This window comes from Cygnus olor, chromosome 1 (genome assembly GCF_009769625.2).
Source record: "Cygnus olor isolate bCygOlo1 chromosome 1, bCygOlo1.pri.v2, whole genome shotgun sequence".
Lineage (NCBI taxonomy): Eukaryota > Metazoa > Chordata > Aves > Anseriformes > Anatidae > Cygnus > Cygnus olor.
In genome coordinates, this window is record NC_049169.1 from 155,286,231 (window position 1) to 155,313,853 (window position 27,623).

The window sequence follows — 27,623 nt, forward strand, 5'->3', positions numbered from 1 at the left end:
AGATGATTGACTACTAGTCATATTTGCATACCAGCCATATGGTTGGTGCATGCTCCGTTAGCCATTGGATCTATCTCCCCCGAATCCACCTTAAGCCCTGTTCAGCTATCATGACCAGACACATTCACTGATGGTTATCACCCAGGCAGGGTTAAGGGTTAAAGGTCAGGTTGGGTTGGCCAGAGGGAGTATACCACCACACTTAAACCGTACTATAAAGTCACAACACTTTACACAATTTGGGCCTATTACAGTTCCAAATGTGTTGAGTGTGAAATAAGGAGAAAATAAAAATTATAATTATATATAATATACTTTGGGGAAAAAAAAAGCAACAACTGTTTGTAACCTTTTTTTTCTTTCTTTTTTTTTTTTTTTTCACTCTTAGATTTTTTATTCTTCAAAAAGTGCAAGTTATGTTTACCTGATTGTTTCTTTCCCTGTATAAAGAGTAGGTACCTAGAGCTCATGTCTAGTAACCAGTTTGGCTTGAACTATGGCAATGAGGACTACGGCAAGTTGGAACAGAAGTATCTTCATCTAAAGTGTATCTGGGACTACAATTGGGTTTAATATTGCCAGATTTCAAATATATGTGAATCAAGCTTGAAAACCTATGTAAAACAGTACTCTTACCTTGTACATTGGACTTTAAGCAGCAACTCTACTTTTGTAAAGGGAGAAAAAACTCCCCAAATTTTAGCACTGGGAGATTTTTTTCTGTCTGAACTGGATATAGATGGGGAGCCTTAAGGTGCTTTCACAGAAAGAAAAATAAGCATTTGCTTTCCTTCTCATTCAGTAACAAATAAATTGACAAAATGAATTTCTTTAGGGAATTATTTTTTGAAAGATACATTTAATATCAGTGGAATTAGATCTTTATGCATTGTCTACCGCCATGTTTCTAGTATTAAATGATTTGCATCAGCTAAAGTTCTGCTGTGCTGTCCCTCCCAATTTCAACCTGAATAAACTTTTCTTAAGGTTTTATTAAACTTTCATAGAGAAGATTGATCACAACTGAAATGTCAAAGAGGCTTCTTAAAATGTGTTAGCATATCATTATCATAGTTTTGCATCCTAGTAATTTTTTAAAATAATTTAAATATACACTCTTCCAAATACACATTAGTCAGATGACTGGATTTTATATGTATTTTTCTGGCATCTACGTTTGAACAACACAAATATAATATGCATTTATATCAATAAAAGATTAAAAGATATTATAAGAATAAATTAATCATATATAGAGAAGACAGTCAAACTAAATATTATGAAAATACTCATAACTTTCTAATAATTCAAAAGTGATTTATCTGAGTGCAGTCATCTTGCTGAAATTAGAATGTCATTTATTAATATCTGGAATAGAGAATTTTTGTATTACCAAAATTTTAGCCAGCATAGGTTGGAGCAGACATCTCTCATGAAAAGAGAAAACCTTTCCTAGAGCAAGGTTTTTGTGACAGAAAATCTCCCCAAATGTAGGAAGAGAACAGAACCATTTCAACTGGAGCTAACCAAAAAGTGTAGTATGAAAAGGAAAACCTGATTTAGGGAATGCTTCCAGCACTGCAGATATCAGCAGTTTCAACTAACAAAATATTCCTAGATTCATTGTAAGTTTGTCATGAGAAATACATAAAAATCCTTCTTTCAAGTGTATAAATGAAACAGAAATTACAAACTGTAGATACGAGTGCCAGAACTGTCATTCTTACCTTCTGATAGCAGAGACAGCCTCTATCCTGTTTATCAGCTTCCCTTAACCAATGCATTAAAATAAGGATGCTGAGTATAACTAAATGTAGGTATGATCCTCTAAGTTTTATTAGAAAGGCAAAATCTGGAAGATTTTTATGTATCATTTCATCTATGAAATTCAAGCTAGTTGTGAGTGCTGTATGTTTTATTGGCTCACGTTCAGGAAAACTTCTTGACTTTTTGGCACTGTTCTGTTTACTACAGTTTTGTGGTTGTTTTCGTCTCATCCTACAGTTGAGCTAAGTGCAAGATGCTGTTATGACCTACCCGCTGAAAATGAACACTGACCTTCATCTCATTTCACAATGTTACAGTAAGCTGCAAAACTTGGTTGAAAATTTTGATCCTTTTAAGGTCAGTAATAAATACCCAGTGGAACCAAAATTTCATTCTTCATTTTTCAAGCTGCTACTTTTTCCTACATGGTTATATGTATTTTAAGAGTTAACTAGACAAGACAGATAGAAAGGTTCTTTATTGCTGCTGCAAATTGAAGTGTGATATTACGAAGGTGAGTTACTACTGACATGGAAAGTTCAGTATTTGCTTCTGGTGGCTAAATGAAAAATGCATGTCATGGGAGTTTAAACTCCCATAGGTTAACTTGCAATATAAATGACATTAAGGGGTGTTGAATGCTATATTACAGGGCAGGTGACACTGAGTAACACAGAGAAATAAGAAATATAAGAGCTGAGTTTTTCATATTACCTTCATATTACCTTCTAAATGCATCAGAATGCATTCAGATTTCACCACTGCAAAAAAGCTCAATGAATTTTGGCCATACCAGCTCTCTCATATCACTCTAGGCCAAAATAGCTTTCTTGACTATGGAAATGGTAAGACTTTTCGTCAATAAGGCAGAGAGAAAGTAGGAAAAATCTATGTTTTCTTGACTAACTAATGCATCAGGAAAAAAGTAGAAATCTTTATGAGAAGAAATGGAGGGTAGACAGATATTGCAAGAAGGAAATTCATAGGGGAAAAAAAAAAAATTTTGTTTACATCAGGGAATTTATGTCCTTAGTATGATAGCCATACAAAATTAAATATTTGAGCAGTTTTGCCATATTGCTAACAAGGTTCAGAGCTTTTGACGGTATACAGTCATTTATTTGTTGCTCAGAAAAGACTTGTATAAGCAGTTGAAAGTAAAGAAATTTAGTGATTTAGACTACTAGGGTCTAAAAGAGTCTAAACTCAAAACTAGAGCTTTTCTACACATTTGCATTCTTTCTGGATTGAGTTTTCATTCTTTCAGAAATGTCAAATTGAATCTTACTCATCTTTAAGGAATAAAATAACATAAAGAAGTGATACTAGGAAAAGCCCAAATACCTCATGAGTTAACCTTCATCAGGCAATAGCCCAAAGCAAGTCAATAGCGTTTTGCTTTGACATCATAGAGATCAGGGATTTGCACCCATCATCTTTTGTTGATATTGTATAATAACCACAGTAAAGCATTTTCAAATATTCCCAAGTTTTCTGATAGTAGTAAGGTAGTGTGTTTTCTTGCTGTGGAAAAAAAAAAAATCTCTTAGTTACTTGCATGTCTACATTACATTTATTTGAATAATGGAGAATATAATTTGACATTTATTTCTAATACAGGCCTTAGAAAATCTGAAATAGTTGGTAAATCAAATGGCCAGAGCAAATGGATAACTAAAATATGTAATTAATTAATAATATAAATTTCTTTATATTGTTCAAAATAATGTACTTCTTACTCTAGGGCTTAACTAAGTTTTCTTAAATTAAACTTATTTTTGTTTATTTCTGTTTGGGAAAAAAATACCTCAGATTTTATCCTTCAATAAATATCAGTAATATATAAAGAACGTGTTCCATTCCCCAACATAATTCTTGCAAAAATAGTTCCTTCTAAATTCTTTACTTGCCAAAGGGTAATAAAAACTACTTACACAAAGCAGACTTTGAAAAGGGAAGGAGTGAGGTGTACAAATGGGCTGTTTAACCAGATATGTTTACACATGAGATGGGTATCAGCTGCAGTTTGGGTATGGTGTTCCAGCTTGTCCAACTACAGCTGGAAACAACAAACAGTTCCTCAGTTCTGTATTTTAATTAAATCCTAAATTATACTTGCATGCACTATCTTCAGACAGTCTAAATTCAGGACTATGACTCTTGATTTTGTTCTGCAAGTCATCCGTGCAGCGGAATAGAAAGACTTTTTCTTTTAAAATATTTCTTCACAGCAATTAAAAAAACAAACAAACAAACAAAAAAACCAACACTTTGTAAATGTTCTGCTTCTGCAGAAAGAGGAAAAAAGTCACACATTCATCTGCTGCTTTTGTATTCCTGAAAAAAAATCCCCACCTACACTGAAGTAGCTCTTTCTGGTAACTGAACCTTATGAGCAAGAACAAGTTCTGGAGTCTGGATGTACTCTCCATTCACCCCCTCATTTCATATTCCAGAGAGACTGAGTGCCCCAAATCCCCCAAAACAGAAGAGAAACAAGACAGCTACAAGGCACAGTATTTCTCAGCTGGTCCCTGGCCTGTGAAATGGGGAGATTGGCACAGTGAAGTGCCTGTCTGTTGCCCCTACAGGTAAACAGAGATGTAGCCCACATGAGAATATTTAATTGTAAGATCAATTCCTTCACTGAAGAAAAAACTCTTTGGAGCTGTTAATATACATGGTAACCTAGGACAGAAAGAGCAGTACTGTTTATTACACTTCTGAAAGCACAAATTCTCCTGAGACAGTACAGCTATGGACTTGGAAAAGTACAAAATAATATATGTTTGAATCATGCAATATTCAATTAATTAATAATTAACATAGTCTCCTCTTTCTAACGAGGTCTCACATAACACCACTGTGTTCATTCAGACCTTTTTGAAGGGCAGTGGCAAAACAGCTTCCCCAGCACTTCTGAATATAAACAGAGGAATTTGCTGTTCCTTGAAACCTCCAAACGGAGTGTATGTATACTAGCCTGTCATTTTACTTTGATGTATAGTGATTTGAGGGAATTGGAGATAAGGACTGAAAATGGAACTAAAAGGTCATCACTTATGTATTATAGTTTCATTATAAAATCTTTTACACTTTTTAATTTTTTTTTTGACAATTCTGATCTGTACAATTATTTTCAAATGATACTTTAGCTGTAGCACATAAATGCTGTAGTTGACTTAGGGCTCCATTGTGCCTGGTGAAAACTCTGAGCATGCAATACCACTTCAAACTTTGAGAAGCTTTTTCCTGCAAATTCAGAAATCACACAATTCAGGTGTATTGCATAAGGATGGCAAAGACAGAGTTCCAAGACTGCTGAGTTTGATCCTGTATTTGCAGCTGTCATGTGGCATGATGACAGATGACATGTTTCATATACACTACCACATTTCTGTCCTTAGCAGAGGTGACATAATTACTCACCATAGTTCATTTCCGTAAGTCCAGTTAAAGCTAAGGAGTCAAAGAAGCTGCTATCATTCAACTAATCATCTGCTTCTTCAGATATCTACAGCCCCTCTTCAGCAATAACAGTTCTTGAGAATCCCCCTGAGTGACGCTATTAGCATCCTTCCAGGATGCATCGTCCTAGTGAAGAGCTCCTGGTGGTGTCAACAAACAGTAAAATCAAGCCAGATGAGCCCCAGCCCTCCTCAAGCTGTAATTGGAGCAGATGATCCCCTTAGTAACACAGAAGAGAACCTTCTTCTTCAGTGACACATCCTAAAGCAAATATACAAGGCACTGGATTCTGTGAGCTGTTTGCAAGAAATTGTATTGCCCCAGTGGGGAGGTTCAGAGGTTTAGCAGGGTAAGTAGAGTTTAAGATGCAGGCAAGTGCTAGTGTTATTTGCATGCTGCTGGCAGTCCTGCAACTTCAGAGAGCTGCTCTCAGGCTGAATTCATTACCATCTGAGGAATTACTTGCCCAGGTTGTGCTTTATGCTTCTGAGCAAAGAGAAACAGCAGAGAAAAAGCAAATAGTTTCCCTCTTCTATGCATTGTTATTTTGCTCAGTGAATAGTGATAGTCCCTGTATTTCAGGGGTGCTCCTACATGCTCTGCCCAAGCACAAGCCATAGGCAGTGATTTTGTATTTCTGGAAAACAAGTGGAAAACAAAGGGAAAATTGTGAAGGCTGCTGCTTATTGGAGAATTTAAAAATGATAATGCTGTAATCTTTTAGATTAGATAATCTGTAATCTTTTTTGATTAGATATCATCAAGTTGGACTCACTGTTTTGTTTAACTACATATTTTTATCCTGAGCTGTTATAACTGTTTTATGTTAAGTCTTGCTCTTTAATATCACTGCAAATTCCTTTTAGTGTGGCTGCCTATACATTGTGGAGACTAGTGGGCTCAAAGTATACTTCTTATTTATTTATTTATTTATTTTCCATAAAGAACATTAGATTTATGTCCACAAGTCTAGTTCTTAACTTTTTGAGCAACTGCATTTGCAGTTGTAACACACAACACAGTATTCTACCAATTTTCCCTTGCTTTTGGGAAAGATAAGCTAAAGTGGAGAAAAAAAATTGAAACTACAGATACTATTTTTTTGTCATTGATAATCAGGATTGCACTCCAGAACCTTTACAGCTATCCAACATACATTGCCACTTCAACTAAGGGAATAGTGATCAGTGTAAAATAATAACTGCTATAGTGTACATAGACAGGAGGCTTAAAGAAAATATTACTTCTCCAGCTCTGGAGGCACTAGACTTTCTCTAAGAAATTCAAGAAGAAAGCAAGAAAGGATGATTTTATCCTGAATGATTAAATGTTTAGTAACTTGACAGTAACTGAAAATAAGATGCTGTGGTTTAACCTGGCAGACAGCTAAGCACTGCACAGCCGTTTGCTTCAACCACACCCTCTCCCAGCCAGTGGAATGGGAAAAAGAATTTTTTTAAAAAAGGTAAAAAATCATGGTTTGAGATAAAGATGGTTTAATAGGACAGAAAAGGAAGGGAAAATAATAATAATAGTAACAGCAATAATGATAAAGGAATATACAAAACAAGTGCTGCACAATGCAATTGCTCACCACATGCTGACTGGTGCCCAGTACACCCTGAGCAGCAGTCTCCTCAGTTTTATTGTTTAGCATGGCGCCATACAGTATTGGATATCCCTCCGGCCAGCCTGGGCCAGCTGTCCTGGCTGTGTCTCCTCCCAGCTCCTGGTGCATCCCCAGCCTCCTCGTTGGCAGGACAGCATAAGAAACAGAAAAGTCCTTGGCTCTGTAAGCACTGCTCTGCTACAACTAAAACATCGGTGTGTTAGCAACATTATTCTCATCCTAAATCCCAAACACAGCACTGTACCACCTACTAGGAAGAAAATTAACTCTATCCTAGCTGAAATCAGGACATAAGTCTTTATACATTTTGATTTGTAGGCTGCCCTAACTATCAATGTGATCAGTTTTCATATGAAATTTTATTTTTTTGTTTGCAAGTACTCACTCTCCATCAAGTCAAAATGCAAAAATTTCTACCAGAAGCTCTGAATTTGGAGAAGTGGCACCCCAGAAATCTTCTGCAGTGCTTCTCCATGGAGGGAATGATATCAGTTATTTTATTCTCCCGGAGTTCTTGAGAGAAGCTAACATATAAATATCACAGCATACAGTGATTACAGATGAGGGCGGCAGAGGGAAGAAATTCAAGTGCCAGGTAACCAGAGTTGATAAAATCCTTTTTTTAGCTCTTACTTACTATCATCAAGCAGGAGCAAGAATTTTTCCTTTTTTTTTTTTTTTTTTTTTTTTCATGAACCAATGTGATTCTTGAAGAGCACAGTTATTCTCATAATAAGCTAGTAACAGGAAACAGATCTGGGTGGTCTTTTGAAGCTTTAATAGGAAAATATTTATCCTTATGCTTGCACATGGAACAGAAAAAACACACAGTCCTGAGGGCTTTTGTAAGCAGTAAATAAAACTGATTGCATATTTTCATCAGTCTAAAGCTTTCATTAGGAGTAAGTAGTTAAGGTTTTGATAGGGAGTTTTACTTAAAACGATTGAGTTGCTATAATGGAGATTGCATGGTATGCTCTATCTCAAGAGGTCTCCTAAGGTAAGTGTCTGAGTCATACTGATCGGGAGGAAAAAAAAAAGGATTTTTAAAGCACAGCAATGAAAAAGTTTATTAGTAGTTCAGAGCTGCTGCACAGACAGTAAGTGAACTAACTTCAAGACTGGCAGGAGAAGCTTTTGCTGAAACCTTGAAGGTATGATTTTCTGTGGATGAAGTATAGCAGGATGCTGGCAGTAAGAGATGGCTCTGGCTCTCTGAGCCTGGATGCTAGCTTTGCTGGCCTTGAAAACTACAGTTTGGGAACATCACAGAGTGATCTGCCTTGCTACACTACAGAACTTATCAAATATTGAATATACTACTAGCAAAACTGCTTGCTATTCAGTTGTGACCATTAACTAGTGCAGGATCCCCTTGGCTCTTTTTCACAGACAAGGATGTGGTCCTGAGCCGTGCCTTAAGAAGTCAGATTCACAGCCACTTGGACATTTCTGTTACTGCACAACTCCTGAAGAGTTTACCCCAGTCTACCTTCTACTAAAACAAAGGAGAAAAGTCAAGGCATGCCTGATTTACTGTTCAGTGGTTCCTAGAAAATACACGAACCAACCAACCAAAAAAAAAACCCAACAAAAACTAAAAACAAAAAACCAAACACAAACCAAAGTTGTAATTTCTGCTACTATAAATAGCCATGTAGTGACAAAGTGACAAACCTCCACGGACTGCAGCAAAGCAAATATGACCTAAACAGGCACTGCACTAGTGTAGACTGTTACTAAATGCAGCATCAGAGCATTTATGATTTATTTTAGATGTCTACAAAATAAGCCCAAGTACAATCATTGCTGTGATTAAAACAACTATCCGTATTTTTACTATTTTGCTGAGCTGAATAAAGTAAGGGGTATCATATTTGGCTCACAGTCTTGCTTTACACTCAGATTTAGTCTCATCTACATTTTTGTCTCAAGACAGAAGAAAGTTAAACCTACCACTGATTGAGAAAGAAATCCTGCAGAAAGCAAATAGCCACTTTGCCATCCTGAGTCAATGATCAGAATGAGAGGTGCAGATTCCTACATGGAAACCATCTTTCTGCAGGCGTTGCTTCTGAAGCTGAAGGAGGGCACCAAGGAAAAGTGTGGTGCCCACTAAGGGGAGCTAATTCCTCGGCTGACATGCCTGCCTGAGACAAAGAGCAGTTGAAAGAACCTCAAGGAAGAAATGGGGACTATAAAGAAGGGTTGCTAAAGAAAGATGAGTAACGGTATTATTAAAATTGAATTTAATTCCCTAAGATAGATAGGTTTCAAATCTTTGTAAGTGGGAATAACTTCCACATTGTCTCTTCTGTGTTTCCATGATGGAATAAGTGGTGGGGTCCTTGATCCTTATCACTGTTAATTGCTATAGCTCCATGGAAGGAAGTATAATTTTGACTGTATCTGTTGGGACATGGGACCTAGAGAAAATCTTCTTTTCCCCATTCCACGGAATCAGTCAGCTCCTCCCCTGAGGCAATCTCCTTCCTTAGCAGTGCAGTTCCTCTACTCATCCTTTTTATCTTTCCTTTGCTAACTTTGCCTGAGACTGATGCAAAGGCGATTATGAGGGGTAACTCAGAGGCAAAACATCAAAAGCAAGCTTTCTCAAAATACACATTTTTTGAAGTTAGTGTGGCTGATTTATCTCTTAAATATTTTATAGGTACCTGGAAGAAGCATTTAATCATTATGGTTTTATAATTATAATACCGTTATTAATGACTATGTCTTTTTTCTCAGGCAAAATTCTGATATTCATAGGAATTCTGCTTGAACAGGATGTGTTACATTTGGCTTTTATTATGCAGTAATGAAAACAACAAAATACAAAAACCTGTAGTGAAATGTTACACAAAAAGGACACAGACCTTAAGGTGACACAAAAAGGAAGAATATAACAAACCGCGTGTCACGCTGCTGCAGCTGTTTCACCTCTTACCAATTTTCACAGTCTATAAAATCTTGGAAAGCACCAGATGTTTAGGGGAAGTTGTCCTACTCTCCTTAGCTTTAAAAGTAAATGTAAAATTTATTAGTGCTATATAAATGTGATTTCAGTTCTGACTTTTGCAGTTATAAACTAGGTGGAACATGTTAACACATCCTGTTGTCAGAGAGCCCATTTACTTTCCACTGCTCCTCCTCACTTGTAGATTTTAGTTGTTGCTGGACAATTAGAGTAACTACAAAACAATATCAGAATATGCAGTCTAAATTAAACTATTTGCTTGGTTAGTAACAAACACATCAGAGAGTTTTCTCCCAATACCAACTTTTGCCAAAACGACCTTGCAATACACAGATTATAAGCTAAGCAAATTTATCTTGTTGTGTATGAATATGCACTAACATTTGGGATTCCTGCCTACGCAGGGACTGTTAGTGCACAAAATTATTATTTTTTTTTGCCTAGTGCATGGTTCCTAACATTGGAGCAGGAATAAAAACTGCTCATGCATACTTTCCAATCTTTCATAGCTCAGTGGTGCTGTAAAGTGCTGCCATTCGTTTTAATTCAGTGAGTAGAAGTTTTGTTGTGTTTAGTACTAAGGGAATTGCATGTGTTATTAGAAAGCCTCTGACAGCTGTCAGAGACAGAGATAACTTGCTGCATTTCAATCTTTTATAAAGGAAGGACTAAGGACCCTCATCCTCAGCAAAGCTGTCAGAGGTCTCACAAAATGGGATAAAACAGAATACCTTTTCCAAACACAGGAAAATGTCTATCTCACCTTCTCTATTCCTTCTTCTATCAATTTGTACAGGGAAAGTTGTATAGGTAGAAGAAAGAGAAAAAATGTCTTGATGTATTAGTGCTTTATACTGCCTTGTCATCACTGACCTGAGGGGATAATTGCATAGCAGTCTGCTTTCCTTTAGGGAGCACTTAGTGTTTTACATGGTATTTAATAAATTAGCACTATATTTTAACAAAATATACAAGCTTTAATGCAGTTTTGCTTTTCTGAGAGCAGGAACAATCAAAATGTGAGAGACATCGATGAAGACAAGGGCTTCACATCTAAGACTTTGAAAAAGTCTGAATCAGTAACCATTTCCACACTTCTTTAAAACGAAACTTATCCTGCCCAGCTCTCTCACTGAATTCAAAGCACCAGAAAAGAAAATCTTAAGACCTGAAATTCTGCCTTCCAGTTTTTGATTTGAACAGGTGCTTACCTTAATAGAAACTCTGTTGTTATTTTAATTTATATATATATATATTTCTAAAAGCCTACATTTTCTTTGATTAGAATTAGTCACAATTCAGCTTTCTCTTTATCATCAAAGTGAAAGTAGTTTTCATGATACATTTAATAGGTCAGCATTGCTTTCCCATCAGTTAATATTTAGTTTTCTGATGATGAACTGACGCCTCCTTTCACACCAGTAATCCCACAGGTATCCCCCCATACAGTGTTGCTTCCTGTGACAGCTCCTTTAACAAGTACAAGGGACTGATAAGGCATGTCTATTTGCACCACTTGTTTATTATTGTTATTTGCATCTTTGCTTATGCTATTTTAATAGCACACCCAATACTGTTTGTCATTTCGCATACTCTAATTCACTTTCTCGTCCTGGTTTCTTCTCCCTATCCATTTTCTAACACTTTTGTGATGAGTAAAGTAAAAATCCATGTGTGAGTCAGAGTCATGCTTTCAATGTCACATTGGTCAGTGGGGTTTGAAATTAGCAAAATGAGATTGCTCATATTTTGTCTTTCCAAGAGTAGAAAACAATATTTGCTTTCTTTAGTTATATTAAGAGAGCTTTATGCCATGTTTTCCATCTGCTTTTGTTTTCCAAAAATCTGGTTTAGCCTAGGATGCTCATTAGGGGTTGATGTAACTAGCTGCTTCTGTTCTTTCTGTATTATCATTAGCCTTCGCTAATTCCTCATCTTATCCTTGTACTATATATGGTCAAAAGCAATTTGAAGACCTTATTTCTTTTTAAATGTTACTCTTCAGGGAATTCTTTTGCTCCAGGATATCTGAATGGCTATTAAAAGAGATTTCTTTCTTTGTTTATTAGTTTACTTGAGTGAAGAATTATATGAATAAAACTGTAATAGCAGTTTTCCTAAAAGACATTTTCTATACTCCATACTAACATTCTGCTTGTATGTTTGATATTTTCTATTCAGCACATATGAAATGGAGACATTAACATATTTTAACTCTGAACAGGGAATTAATAATTTCTCATGTATGTAACTTTTAGTTTTTTGCTTATATACTACCATAATCAAGAAAAGCAGCTGTTGTAATTTATGTTAAATGGATCTTATACAATATTATCATCTTGCTTGTTATTATCAGTTTGCAAGAGCCTTGTTTTCAGTTGTAGTACATGTTATTTCTGCCATGTTAAGCTTGTTATCATAACCTCAACCAAAGCTTTCTCAATGTTTCACATATCATATAATAATTCAACTCAGAACCTGTAACACCACACCAATCCTTTCGAAATATGAAATATGACTGGCTCTAGGGTGGAAGGTTTTTTTTTTTTTTTTTTTTTTTTTTTTTTTTTCTACTGCAAGCCAGGAAGGTCAATTAGAAAGTGAGATGTATCTACAATTGATTCATTGCAAATATTGACTAACAGCATCTTCTAACCTCACAAAATTCTGCAGATGTTTGATATTACCAGCATTTCCTTCCACTAATATTTAAACTCCTCTTACCTATGAACAGATTCCACTCAGTATCCAAATCAGCCTGATTTGCTAGGCAGCCCTTCATTACATTGAGGCAATAGTTGTTGCAAGGTTTCACAGTGGGAAGTCCTCTGCAGTAAGGGCAGTACAACATCTTCATTAACGCCCGGATGCACCCTGGGGTGGGACTGACCTGCAGAGTTTGATGGGGGGAAAGAAAAAGAAAAAGGAGGAAATCAATCTCCTGCTCTGTGAATGTTGGGGTCGCTGAGATTATGCCTCTCAAACAATAAGCACAGAAGGGACAATTTGTGAGAAGAGCTCAACCCTAAATAACACCCTCCTATGAGACTAATCAGTTCCTACCAATTATCTTCATTTAGTACAGCCAGCATTGACTTTCAGGAATGCAAAAATGAACACTCCTCTCCTGATGGCAGTGCTTTCTACCGCAGCCCTCTCACACAAAGTCTACTAGAACATGAAGGAAAAACATCCAGGAAGTAAGTTGGACAGAAACTGACTGATCCTAACATAGAAGATGCTGAGGAGATCCACCACTCTTCTCACTCAAGCTAGAACTGCCAGTTACACTGGATCAGATTTTTTTTCTTTATTAAAGCATGGTACATCCAGAATAATCCTGATTATTTCTATAAAATTATTCAGAACTGCACCTTGATAAAGGGATATCATCCTGTTTTCAGAAAAAAATACCCTTCTATCTTCTCAGACAACTTCATAAAGAGATTAGACATGGATTTCTGTACGGCTTAATCTTTCACTATCTCAAGAAGGAACAAAAAATCAAAAAAAAAAAAAAGGCAGAAAAACATTGTACAGACAATAGTCTAATGTGTTTCAATTTATGCATCAGTATATCAGTATATCACAACATGGCTGAACATAATGAGCTTAGAACAGCCATCAGAGCCAATGGAGACACTCAAAGAGTTTAGGGTTTTAAGTCAAAGTCATTAACATTGGGCATAGCTGACAGAAGAAAGCAGTATGTAGAGATAAATTTATAGTGATATGAATTACAGTTTGCACTAGAAGAGTATGGATTTCCTGGAAAGGGAGCATACAGGTTAGAGAAAGGTTTTTCTCACAAGGCTTCTCCATTATCTCTAATGATAGAATCTTTTCTCTCATTTTTTTAGTTATCATAATGCTAGACATCTATTCAGTAATGTCTTCCATATCCCATGGAGAGAGAGAGGTCTTTTTTTGGGGTGGTTTCTTTATCCCTTCTATTGAAGGATAGGATAAATCATCTTCTGGAGGACATCCACAGAAAACTCACTCCATATCTAAATTTAAACTGTCCAAATTAGTTACATTTGATAACCACTTAACATTCCATAGGTGAACATTTTTTCCCTTAACTCCTCATTTCCTTATTTGTTTCATCTCAGATTTTAAAAATCACATGTACTATTATAATATATGTTTTCAGCCCAGGTAATCCATCTTGGATTAAAAGTGCAGAATGTTAGGTACTATTAGCAAAATGTCTTGTCATGGTGCAGTGGGGCATATGCTTACCATGTCAGAGTGACAATCTAGAGCAATGACAGAAGGGCTACAGGTTCCTCAGTGATTTGAGAATTTCTGGGCAGGAGAGTGCAAAGCAATGACACTCCTTTCACTCATTCTGTTAGTTTATAATTAAATGCAACACTTCTAATATGAATTTGATCTGTTTTTCTATATTCCTAGGAAATTGTACTAAAACAGGGGGTGAAAGTATGAATCTGACTGCACTGCTGACTGCATGCTAAGATGACTGATACGTTTTATACTGTACTAAAATGGCTCCCCCCCCCCCCCCCCCCCCCATTTCATTTCCTCTTTTTGGTGTTAAATCATTGATTTTTAGAGGACTATGCTGAATATATTCTTTCCACTGGACATTTTTACATGAAAATGACTCTGTTAAACATTAGAACAGATACTTCTGACTATGCTCAGAGATGATTTTTGCCTTGGTTTCCTAGAGAAATGTACTTTATTCACACAACACTATCATGGTGTTTGTGAAAGTATATTTAGTAATCCATTTCTAATAGCTTTTGAACATGTTGGCCAATTTCAATCAAATTTGACCGAAGACTTCAGGTCTTAGTACATTAAGATCCTACCCTCTATTTGAAAACAGACAACTGGGAGAAGAAAAGGAGAGAAGCTCTATTACTTCTTTTATTGAGGAAAAGGTTGAAGCATGAGGTCAGTTCCACACAAAACTCAAAGAATACACATGGAGAATGATACTATTAATGTCCCAGGAGTTCAAAAAGCACCAGGTAGAACTTTAACCTTATTAAACACCAGAAAATCCAAATACAAGGTGGAAATTGAAGGAAAGATTATCTTCATTATTTCCACTTCTCTTGAAAAATTTTTTTTTAGAGTCACTTATTTAACATTTTATCTTTATACCTCCAAACCTAGAACAGATCCTTTTTTACAAAAAGATTAGTACCCAAAGGGATATATGAGCAAAATATAAATACTTATGTTTAATGATGGATACTTCAAAATTACTTTGAAAATGGTGTTTAAAGCTAGACATGTTTCTATCTGTGGTCACCAAGAGTTTTATAAGTTTCTTTCATGTTTAAAATTTTTCTTTTTCCTATGCCCAGAAGTCTTGTCAACACAAAGTTGTTGGCACCTGAGTAGCCCTTAAGTTCAACTGTAATTCACAGTGTTCTCCAGTCTGTGCCTTCTCAAGCCCACTTTGGTATTCATAATGACAGCACTTATACCTGTGGGATCTTGATCATCCATGAAAATTTCCCAGTCATTTCATTCTTGGAAAACATAGCTAGAGAACAAAAGACAGTCCTTGTTTTTATATTACATTTACGTCAATCAAATATCATGAATATTTATGTGACCCTCATTTTGTCAAAAGTTTAGTCTGGGAAGTAACTAGGCATCAAGTTTTTCTCCACCACAGGTCCAGGTCATATCCCTGACCTACTAGGATAGGACTCTAAGGGCCAGTTAGAATATTTATTTACAGTGGAGTGAATCTTGAATACTTTTTGCATTGCAGGACAGCTTTAACCAGAACATAACCACCTACTGCAAGGTAGTCAGGATAAATTCTTACTACTCAAAAAGGATGAGCAGGACCCAGGTCTCTCAGATCTAGTCTGAATGTTTTAATATCCACTGTACAAAATGGTGGTGTCATGAACAGCATTTGACAAGAAAGGGAGTTGCCCTGCTTTTGTTTTGAGAGAAGTAACACCATTTTTAAGGTGAGAGGCCAAGCTGTGACTCCAAGCAGAAAGCAAATAGAGAAAGCTTCTACAGAAGCCTCTGATATATCTATATCAGCCTCAGACATAGACCAACACAGATCAGGCTGGATGTTGCAGATGTCTGTCTCAGAAGTTACTGTGCTGGTGAAATAAAGTATGAACATGGACCAAGTGATCTGAGGCCAAATGGCAGGGTCTGGCTTACATTCACAATGCTTACGGCTAGTACCTCCTGGTCCAAGCTGGTCACATCCAATACTACTACATTGTATTTTGACTACAGCTCTGGGTCCCACCTGGTGACTATATATGATAATTATTTTGTGTCATTATTTTTCAGCTCAGAGTGTTTGGAATAATAGGAGGTAGCACTGCAGGCAACTAGAGTATCAAGAAGCTAAATATAATGATGCATGATTTGAAGTGAGACAGGAGGTTTTGTTTGGCAGTGTTTAGACTACACTTGGGATAGCATTGGAAGGAAAGGTGGGGACCAAAACAGGACAGGTATGTTCATACAGCCTTCTGGAGGCAGTGTCTGTAGGGGAACTTCCTCGAAAGAGTACACAGGCATCGCATGGAGAAATCCAGTGAAAGATGTTTAAAATAGATCCAGGAGGAGGGCTAACAAATAAGTCGTGGCCTGAACACGATGAGTCCTTTTCTCAATGTTGCTCCACATCCCCCTGTCACCTATAGTACTAGTGTACCTTTAGGTGACTGACTCTTCTCACTGTGGTAAAGGGAAACATTAAAGTGAATCAGTTAATTTAGAGTTTTGAAGACTTTGTGAATCCAGCCTCCAGTGAGCAGCTAAGTTTCAATTCTCAGCTTCAGATGATCTTTTTTTGTAACTTCTTTTTCAGAGAATATAGTCAGGACTTTTTTCCCTAACAGCAGCTCTCATGCAGAATAAATAAATAAATAAATAAAAATCAGGTTTTGCTCTAACATTCTGAATTATCAGTAAAAGAACAAACATATAAAAAAAGTCAGCTTAGAGTGTGAGTATTTTTGAAAGCTATGAACACATGAAATTTGGAGATTATGACAGAAAGTTGCTTTTTGACCATCTATATTCGTTTGCTACTTCTTGCTGCTGGCAAATCCTATGAAATATATTTTCAAAACCCATTTCTCTTTCCCATCTTCTAAAAAACAAAATAAAACCACAAAACCTATAGACAGAATCTCTCACAGCTAGTAATACTTTTCTGCAGATCAGCCAAAAGGCAAAAATTCGTTTCATTCAGAGCTATTCAAAACCTGCATTTGCTGAAGAAAGCTGTTCATCAGTGAGGAGTTTCGTCAGTTTTGCCATAAATAACATTTGTTATTATATGGTTTTATTTATTTATTTAGTCTTTTAAAATACATTGCAATTGGCTCTATGCTAATCATAGCAGTGAAATTTGAATAGATTTCAAAGTTTAGAAATAACTAGTCCTTATGTAAATCATATTCTATAAATCAATCAGAACACATTGAATGACATAACTGGGGAAGCTGCTATAGAGGAGTCATTAATTATATCATGTTGTCTCCCTGACTGACTAAGACATCTTCATTTTAGTATAAGCATGCACAGATTGCAGCATGTCAGAAAAGTGCCTTTCTGAGCTTTGATTGAGCCTGGTAGCCGCAGGACATGTTACGCTACTTCATTTTGTAACATTTTATGACAGCTTCATCTTTATCTAAATGTAAGTTTTTTCATAGATGCAAAAAACAAACAAACAAACAAACAAAAAACCACCAGAAAGCAAGATTCTTAAGGGCTTCATTACCAAACACTTGTTTTCCCCTTTCAGAAATTCTTGAAGCAATATTATTTCATCTAGAAGATAGATTTTACACTGTTGCACTTGCAAATATAAATAATTGAGGAGAGATTTTTTTTGGAGGGGAAAACATGAAATTGTACTATCTCATAAAAACACATCTGCAGAGACCATGTTTTGTTATGTACCTGGCATGTTTTTATAATCAAAAGTCTTGGCTTTGTCAGGTAAAAAACTTTTTTTTTTTTTTCCTGATAAAAAAAGTCAGAAAAACTGGTTAAACAACTGGTCACCTTTGGAAGGGTCAAACACACTGACATGCAGTTTCTCTATTTTTATTTATAGGAGATTTCTTACTGAAGTAGTGGTATGTATTGTCTGTTACTATAGTAGGGGTGTTTTTCCAAAGTAATATTGAATTTAACTAAACTCATAGTATAAAGTCATGCTTAGGTCCAGATCCTGTAACTTCTTGTCACAAAACAAAATCTATCAATTATGAGCAAAACAAATCCATCCCAGATTGTTTGAGTGCTATCCCAGAGACCACAACCACGACACCTTCCAACTTTTCCAATGCACTCAAAGAAACCAATCTCATTTTGAATCACATGGAGACATAGCATGAAAAGCTGGGAGAAAACTGCTTGGAGGAACAAGTTGATTTCTAGCCGACTGGCTCATGAAGTAGATACTCTTTTAAAATGTCTCTACACTTAAACAACCTTCCCTATAGCCTGTAGTCTGGGAAGGAGAAGGGGATTGCATTTTATTTCTCACAAACTCTATAAATGCATTAACAATAAGGCAAATGTTGGAAAGTTCTTATTCCTATCTGGTGTTGAGGAGGAGGTAATAGACACTTTGCTTTATACAAGAGGGAAAGGGTGAGACATTACAAGACAAGACAGTGTGTTCTATTTCTGCAATTCCATATAAGTGGTTTGCAATTAGACACAGTTTTAAAACGAATCCTGTATTTAGCACTGTTGCATTGGTTAGATTATCCAGCTCCCCACTCAACAACCTGACGTCTTGTGTCCTGGCATGGGGTGCAGTCTCAGAAACTGAGGCATTCTTGTGCCATTTTTTATCTCTCGGTGTACTCCATCTACAACTTAATGATCTCAACGGAAAAATGAGCTCTTTCCCAAGCATATTTTTGTTCCTAGCCTAATTATTTCAAAAGTTTCAACTAGGACTAGGGTGATAATAATAAAATGCTTATGTATGTGGCCAGGTCAGAGTCTGATCTTGAATGCATTATCATGTCTCATACTAATATAGAGGAAATGCACACTCCACTAAGAGTAGTAATCCTACCATATTCATTCAACAAAAAGTTAATATATCTGTGGACTACTCCATAGCCTAATTTTAGCATTTCCTGACCTAAAGATCTTCAGTCTAATTCTAGTATTTCCCACCCCAAATTTATTTAAATTAAAACGAGACATAAGTATTAGAAATTGATGCCCATGCATTTCAGAAGAGAAGGAAGAACATAATTTTTAATTATTTTAAGAATTGCTCATTATTGCATTCAACCTGCTAAAACTGAGGAAACTCTTCCTAAGTACATTTTATTTTTTCTGATTTCATTAAATAAGAGTAAAACCATTGTAACTTCAATTAAACATTTAGATTGATGTAATTGGGATCAGACTGTGGACCATGAAGTAGACTTTATAGGTTATGCAGTTTTGCTGCAAACTGTTAGGTCGCCTAACCTAAAAGGTGCAGGTCTTTTTTAATTTCCTTTCAAGTTTAATTAAATTCAGTTCAAAGACTACACTTCAGTCCAGTCACTCACTACGCATGTATCTTTGACACTATCTTCTAAGCAGGTTACAGTTATTCCTTATTGATTTGTTGTTTTTTTGTTTGTTTTTAAACTAGGGAAAACAGATAAAGCTTAGCTGGTAATGTTGATTTTCTTTTTTTTTTTTTTTTTTAATTTTAATTTTAATTTTTTTTTTCTTTCAAACTAGATTTGCTCGCAGCTAGATCCAAGAGATTTGTTTTTCTCCTTGTTCATATTTTGGCTATTTTCAAGAGCACTACATTACTTCTGATTTCATTTAATAATCTGGATATCAAGCAACAGATTTCAGTGAAAAATATGGAAAATATGTCTATCTGTATGCAATTAGAACTACATAGAAATATTCGTAAGATATTGAAATACTGCTCATTGTTTCAGTCTGGCTCTTAGATTCTAAGGTCTCAGCTCACTGCTTTTACAGCACAATCTGATATATAAATGGAAATACAGCCTCAGCCATACTCATTTGGGAATTTATGTCATAGAAGGTCAATTTGAGAATACTTGCTTATACCAACTAAAAGCCTAGTCTAATACTAACTTCCTAAAGATAAAAATAGAAAATCTTTTTCACAGTATCGCAGATGACTGAAATGTACAAGAGCTGTTTTGAGTACTATGGTTTTGTACTAGTGCCTTTGACTTTGTACATGAATTATACCAAAATAAAAGTAAAACACTACAGCCAGTTAAACAGCTGCAAGATTCTTACAATTCTTGGACGATGTATCTGAAGAAAAGATAAAAAATGCTAAATGCTGACTTTAATATCTTCTTACTATCCAATAAAATACTTCTTTAGAAAATATATCATTCATAGTTAAACACGCTCTAAAAGTATTAGAAAAAAAAAGGAAATAACTGAACCCTATAAAAGTTATTTTATGTAAAAAAGAAATTACACATTTACCACTTGATACAAGCACTAACCCTGTTGTAACTCATGGGAACCACTGTATTTTTTTCTAAAAGAAAAATAACATTTAGAAATTGTCCAACTGAGATGTCCTTTTCCATTATCCATAATTCTGAAATCATGAGAAATATAGTAACTATATTTCTTTCAAAAATTTATTAAAATGTGAGCTATTTTCATACTTATTCAGTCATTTCAGTATATCAGTAGATATGTACCTGTAAGTATACAGTTCTAAAAGGCAAACAAATATTGTTCCTCCATTTTACAGATGAAAAAATGAAACATAACAGGAAATTATAAAAGGTATTTAGACAGATAAAACCAGGAAAGTTATGCACCAGAAATTTTGAAAACTGCTCATAAGTATCACTCTCATCTGTGATTTGTCTAAGTTATCAATACATGTAATTCTGAAACTGGCTGTAGTAAAACAAAGACTGCAAGTCTAAATGATTACATCAAGAGTCTGCATTTAAATTGGTAAATCATTATGGGAGAAATGAGTTGTGGAATTTTAAATTTCTCCATGGAGGACAAAGGTAAAAGTCGCAAGGACAAAATGTTCAGATGCTTACTGAATTGAGATGGAACATCTATATCCAGAGGAAAAGAATAGCTTTTTCTATATTTAGGAAACTAAGAAAATTACATATCAAATTACTTGAATACAGAAAATCCAAATTTAGAAAATCACTTGAAAATCTTCAGTCACAGGATATTTTGTGTAAAGCTATTTTTTTTTTCTCTCTTGAGTCACTTCTGAGTGAAGATTCACAGCATTTTATTTTTTTTACAATTTAAGTTTTTACAAACTAAAATGTTTGAACAATTAGATCTAGATACTATAACGTCCTTCAGAAATCCCATTTTACATGTCAGAGAAATAATCAGTTTAAATGAATGGGGTAGAAAAAATGATTATTAAAATGATTAAAGCAGGAATTTCTTTGAAAATAGTGCAGGCTGAGATGAGACTTCAGTACATGGGGTTTTACATCCCATAAGATATTAAGCTGAAAAATCTGCCCTCCAAATTTTCTGGAAAAATATTTATCTTTCTTATATGCCATTCAAGCAAACTTACATTAAATAGAATTTGAGGTATGGAATCCATCTGTTATTTTTTCCAGCATTTCAAGTGCAAAGATAAGGTGAAAAATCATTAGAATCATAGAATGGACAGGGACCATTAAAGATCATGTAGTTCCAACCCCCCTGCCATGGTCAGGGATGCCACCCACTAGATCAGGTTGCCTCGGGCCTCATCCAGCCTAGTCTTGAACATCTCCAGGGCTGGCGCACCCACAGCTTCTCCAGGCAACTTGTTCCAGTGCCTCTGAGTAAAGAATTTCCTCCTAATATGTCATCTAAATCTCTCCTTTCTTAGTTTAAAACCATTCCCCTTTGTCCTATCATTTTCTGTCTGTGTAAAAAGTCACTTTCCATCTCTTTATAAGCCCTGTTTAAGTACTGAAGAGCTGCAATGAGGTCTCCCCAGCGCCTTCTCTTCTCCAGGCTGAACAACAGCAGATTTCTCTGCCTTTCTTCATAGGACAGGTGCTCCAGCCCTCTGATCATCTTCATGGCCCTTCTCTGGACCCACTCTTACAGGTCCACATCCTTCTTTTGCTGGAGGCCCCAGACCTGGATGCAGTACATTGAAATCTTTGAAATATTTTCTTGTTTCCACTCCCAGGAGATGATCTCCCAGCTGTTGGCTTTTCAAGTCCCACCATCTCTTCTGGAACATAAACTTTAAGAAACTCTCTTAATGAAAAGTAGCCCCTCTGCTTTCTTACTGAATCTCACTTAAAAAGGAGCATGATTTTTTCTTCTGTACTTATGTAGAAATGTCTATGGCCTTAACTAGATAAGAAGGCCTTAGTTTAATAGGAAATCATGTGCTAAATTTTCCAGGGTTGAAAACAGAATTGTGTAAGCAAAATTGATAGAGAACAGAAATATAAACATCAGAAATATAAACTGCTTTTAAAATTTTAGAACGTTCATGAATAGGCAATATAAGGGTATGAATCTGAACATGGACAGATATTTAAACAGAAACTCTTCACTAACATCGACAAAACCCTCTTAGCTTTGATGCCAGTAGGAATTAAATGAAGAGTGCAACTCTTGATTTATTCTTAATTTAAGTGTAACACTGATATTGGGCTTTAACTCTTTAGTGCAGGAGGAGGATATTGGCTATACTTTGGTAGCCAAAATGAAGCATTCACATATCGAAAGGCTCTAAGAAAGATACACTGGGCAACTTATATTCCCTTCCTGTGACTTAGAGCTGTTAATGACAGTGTTGGACCAAATGTTTGTCAGAAGCTTCTTGTCTATTGAAGTTGTATGTTTTATGACATAAGAAATTGTTTACAGGGACTTGCAGTGCAAGACATTGTGGGGAACGGTGAAATAGGCTTCACTGACAAAAGAATTAAAAAGTTCAAGAATACTATCAGATGCATACTGATAGTATGGAGCAACTCCCTGCAGGGCCTGAAGGAGAGGTACCGGGGTGAGACACCCCAAATGGGGGTGGACCCCCTGCCCTGTCGGGCAGAGGGAGGGGACCTAGGAGTTAAGGAGGAATGGAGACAGGTCCCTGCTCGACCTCGCAGGAGACACCCCCCCTACCGCCCCCACCTTCCCAGGTGCGCGTACACAACAGGTTTGAGGCCCTAGGGCTTGAGAGACCGGTGGGTGAAGATGAGGTAGAAAGTCTACCCAGGAGGATACCTAGGACGAGGAGGTCGACTCCACGCCTCAAGACTGCCTCCACCAAGAAAGACAGAAGGGTAATTGTTGTAGGTGACTCCCTTCTCAGGGGAACAGAGGGCCCTATTTGTTGGCCTGACCCTACCCATAGGGAAGTCTGCCGCCTCCCTGGGGCCAGGGTCAGGGATGTTGCCAGAAAGCTTCCCAACCTGGTTCACCCCTCTGACTGCTATCCGCTTTTGATAGTCCAGGCTGACAGTGATAATACTGAAGAGAGAAGCCTGAAGGCTATCAAACGGGACTTTAGGGGACTGGGACGGTTAGTGGATGGAGCGGGAGTACAGGTGGTGTTTTTGTCCATCCCTACAATAGCAGGGAGGGGTACAGAGTGGACACGGAAAGCCCACCTGATTAACACGTGGCTCAGAGGCTGGTGCCAACACAGAAATTTTGGTTTTTTTGACCATGGGGCGCTTTACTCGGCACCCGGCCTGATGACCGCAGACGGGTCCCTATCTCTAAGGGGAAAACGGATCCTAGCCCAGGAGCTGGCAGGGCTCATTGAGAGGGCTTTAAACTAGGTAAGAAGGGGGATGGGGCTGGAATAAGTCTTGTTGGAGCTGTGCCGGGGGAACAATGGCAAGGCCAGGGGAGAAGGCAATGGCCCATCTGAAGTGCATCTACAGTAATGCACGCAGCATGGGTAACAAACAAGAGGAACTGGAAGCCATCGTGCAGCAGGAAGGCTATGACTTGGTTGCCATCACGGAAATGTGGTGGGACCACTCTCATGACTGGAGTGCTGCAATGTCTGGCTATAGGCTCTTCAGAAGGGACAGGCAGCACAGAAGGGGTGGTGGTGTGGCTCTCTATATTAGAGAGTGTTTTGATGTTGTGGAACTTGAGGCTGGGACTGATAAGGTTGAGTCTCTGTGGGTTAGGATCAGAGGGAAGGCCAACAAGGCAAGCATCCTGGTGGGGGTCTGTTGTAGACCGCCGAACCAGGATGAGGAGATGGATGAGGAGTTCTACAGGCAGCTGGCAGAAGCCGCGAAATCATCAGCGCTTGTTCTCGTGGGGGACTTCAACTTCCCAGACGTATCCTGGAAGCACAACACAGCCCAGAGAAAGCAGTCTAAGAGGTTTCTGGAGAGCGTGGAAGATAGCTTCCTGACGCAGCTGGTTAGAGAGCCTACCGGGGAGGTGCCCCGCTAGACCTTCTGTTCACAAACAGTGACGGACTGGTGGGAGATGTGGTGGTCGAGAGCTGTCTTGGGCAGAGTGACCACGAAATGGTTCAGTTCTCTATTCTTGGCGAAGTCAGGAAGGGAATCAGTAAAGCCGCTGTCTTGGACTTCCGGAGGGCTGACTTTGAGCTGTTCAGGACATTGGTTGGCAGAGTCCCTTGGGAGGAGGTTCTGAAGGGCAGAGGAGTCCAGGAAGGCTGGGCACTCTTCAAGAAGGAAATCTTAATGGCTCAGGAGCGGTCTGTCCCCACGTGCCCAAAGACGAGCCGGCGCGGAACTAGACCGGCGTGGCTGAACAGAGAGTTGTGGCTCGAGCTTAGGAGAAAAAGGAGGGTTTATAATCTTTGGAAAAGAGGACGGGCTACTCAAGAGGACTATAAGGATGTTGCAAGGCTGTGCAGGGACAAAATTAGAAAGGCCAAAGCTCATCTGGAGCTCAATCTGGCTACTGCCGTTAAGGATAACAAAAAAAGTTTCTACAAATACATCAACACAAAAAGGAGGACTAAGGAGAATCTCCATCCTTTACTGGGTGCGGGGGGAAACTTAGTTACAAAAGATGAGGAAAAGGCTGAGGTACTCAATGCCTTCTTTGCCTCAGTCTTTAGCGGCAAGACCAGTTGTTCTCTGGATACCCGGTACCCTGAGCTGGTGGAAGGGGATGGGGAGCAGGATGTGGCCCTCACTATCCACGAGGAAATGGTTGGCAACCTGCTACAGCACTTGGATGTACGCAAGTCGATGGGCTGGATGGGATCCACCCGAGGGTACTGAGCAAACTGGCGGAGGAGCTGGCCAAGCCGCTTTCCATCATTTATTGGCAGTCCTGGCTATCAGGAGAGGTCCCAGTCGACTGGCGGCTAGAAAATGTGACGCCCATCTACAAGAAGGGCCGGAGGATAGACCCGGGGAACTGTAGGCCTGTTAGTTTGACCTCAGTGCCAGGGAAGCTCATGGAGCAGATTATCTTGCATGTCATCACGAGGCACTTGAAGGGCAACCAGGCGATCAGGCCCAGTCAGCATGGGTTTATGAAAGGTAGGTCCTGCTTGACGAACCTGATCTCCTTCTATGACCAAGTGACACGCCTGGTGGATGAGGGGAAGGCTGTGGATGTGATCTACCTTGACTTCAGTAAGGCTTTTGACACGATTTCCCACAACATTCTCCTCAAAAAACTGGCTGCTCGTGGCTTGGATGGGCGTACGCTTCGTTGGGTTAAAAACTGGCTGGATGGCCGGGCCCAAAGAGTTGTGGTGAATGGAGTCAAATCCAGTTGGAGGCCGGTTACTAGTGGAGTCCCCCAGGGCTCAGTGCTGGGGCCGGTCCTCTTTAATATCTTTATCGATGACCTGGATGAGGGGATCGAGTGCACCCTCAGTAAGTTTGCAGATGACACCAAGTTAGGTGCGTGTGTCGATCTGCTCGAGGGAAGGAAGGCTCTGCAGGAGGATCTGGACAGGCTGGACTGATGGGCTGAGGCCAACTGTATGAAGTTCAACAAGGCCAAGTGCCGGGTCCTGCTCCTGGGGCACAACAACCCCAAGCAGCGCTACAGGCTGGGAGATGAGTGGTTGGAAAGCTGCCTGGCCGAGAAGGACCTGGGAATACTGGTTGATAGGCAGCTGAATATGAGCCAGCAGTGTGCTCAGGTGGCCAAGAAGGCCAACAGCATCCTGGCTTGCATAAGAAGCAGCGTGGCCAGCAGGTCTAGGGAGGTGATTGTCCCCCTGCACTCGGCTCTGGTGAGGCCGCACCTCGAGTACTGTGTTCAGTTTTGGGCCCCTTGCTACAAGAAGGACATGGAGGTGCTCGAGAGAGTCCAGAGAAGGGCGACAAGGCTGGTGAGGGGTCTGGAGAACAAGTCTTACGAGGAGCGGCTGAGGGAGCTGGGATTGTTCAGCCTGGAGAAGAGGAGGCTCAGGGGCGACCTTATCGCTCTCTACAGGTACCTTAAAGGAGGCTGTAGCGAGGTAGGGGTTGGTCTATTCTCCCACGTGCCTGGTGACAGGATGAGGGGGAATGGGCTAAAGTTGCGCCAGGGGAGGTTTAGGTTGGATATTAGGAAGAACTTTTTTACCGAAAGGGTTGTTCGGCATTGGAATAGGCTGCCCAGGGAAGTGGTTGGGTCACCATCCCCGGAGGTCTTTAAGAGACGTTTAGATGTAGAGCTTAGTGATATGGTTTAGTGGAGGACTTGTTAGTATTAGGTCAGAGGTTGGACTGGGTGATCTTGGAGGTCTCTTCCAACCTAGACGATTCTGTGATTCTGTGATTCTGTGCATCTCAGAAGTCGAGGAGACTAACAGAGTAGAGACATAAACCAACAGTACTGGGGAAGGAACCAAAACAAAATGGATTTAGACATGATTGTAAACAACAGGGTCAGAAACACCTCTACCATGACTATACAAACTACTTCAGCAATTTGGGGAGGAAAAATAAAATACAATTAAGTCCAGAATTTTAGAAGAGTTTGTTAGTATTTTCTTGACTAAACACTGATATCTAAATCTGATATGCTATGGTCCCTTACAAGACAGATTCATTTAAACCTAAAACCAGTAATTTAAAGTAGCTGAATATTAATGTCTCCTGTGGTACTATAAAACAGTAACTAATTCATGTGTAAATATCATCATGTGTATATTTAAAGTTGGGGATGAATCCATATTGTCCTTCCGGCAAGAAAAGCATGAGGATATTACTGAGCAATTTTGTGCAGTTGCCTTGCAGGACAGTCAGGAGAAGAGCTGAACTGAAAGAGGCATTAAGAAAGGATGGTGAGGAAAAAAGTCAGACAAGGCTCTGCATAACCAAGCAAAAATGGCTGTTTGCTCACTGGGAAGAAAAGAAAGGTTACAGAGAAGTAGGTCATATATTGCTGAGGTATAAAGCAGAGATAGTGGTGGTCCTTGATAATTTGGAAATAAAATCCCCAGATAAACAGGAGAGAAAATCTGAGAAACAGTTGAGACAGAAAAAGAGAAGAGCTGCCAAATCAGGAGATAATAATACAAATCAAGTAGTTAGACATGTTGTGCAGAAGTATCTGGTTAAAAAAAAATGGTGTGAAGTATGGCCAAGTCAGTTCAAAACCCAAGAAACTTGATATGCAAAATAAATACCTGAGAAAAAAGTCTTGCAAACTCCCTGTGATTCAGAATGCAAAACAGAAAAGCACCCGAGAAGCAAATCAGTTCTCTCAAACAGAGAAAGAAAGCAGAAAAACTGTTCTGATCACTCATAAGTACTCACAGGTACTCACAGAAAAGTCTTGTTTGGTGTTCACTGACCTGTGAATTGTTTT

The 27,623-nt window shown here is 38.3% G+C and overlaps 1 protein-coding gene across 1 annotated transcript in view; it reads right to left on the reverse strand.

The window, feature by feature from the left end:
- Positions 1-27,623, reverse strand: part of GPC6 (glypican 6) — an 810,618-nt gene that overhangs the window by 201,070 nt on the left and 581,925 nt on the right. Inside the window, exon 4 of the mRNA XM_040567841.1 lies at positions 12,567-12,732. Coding sequence (XP_040423775.1) covers positions 12,567-12,732 — 166 coding nt within the window. The remainder of the gene's footprint in view (positions 1-12,566; positions 12,733-27,623) is intronic.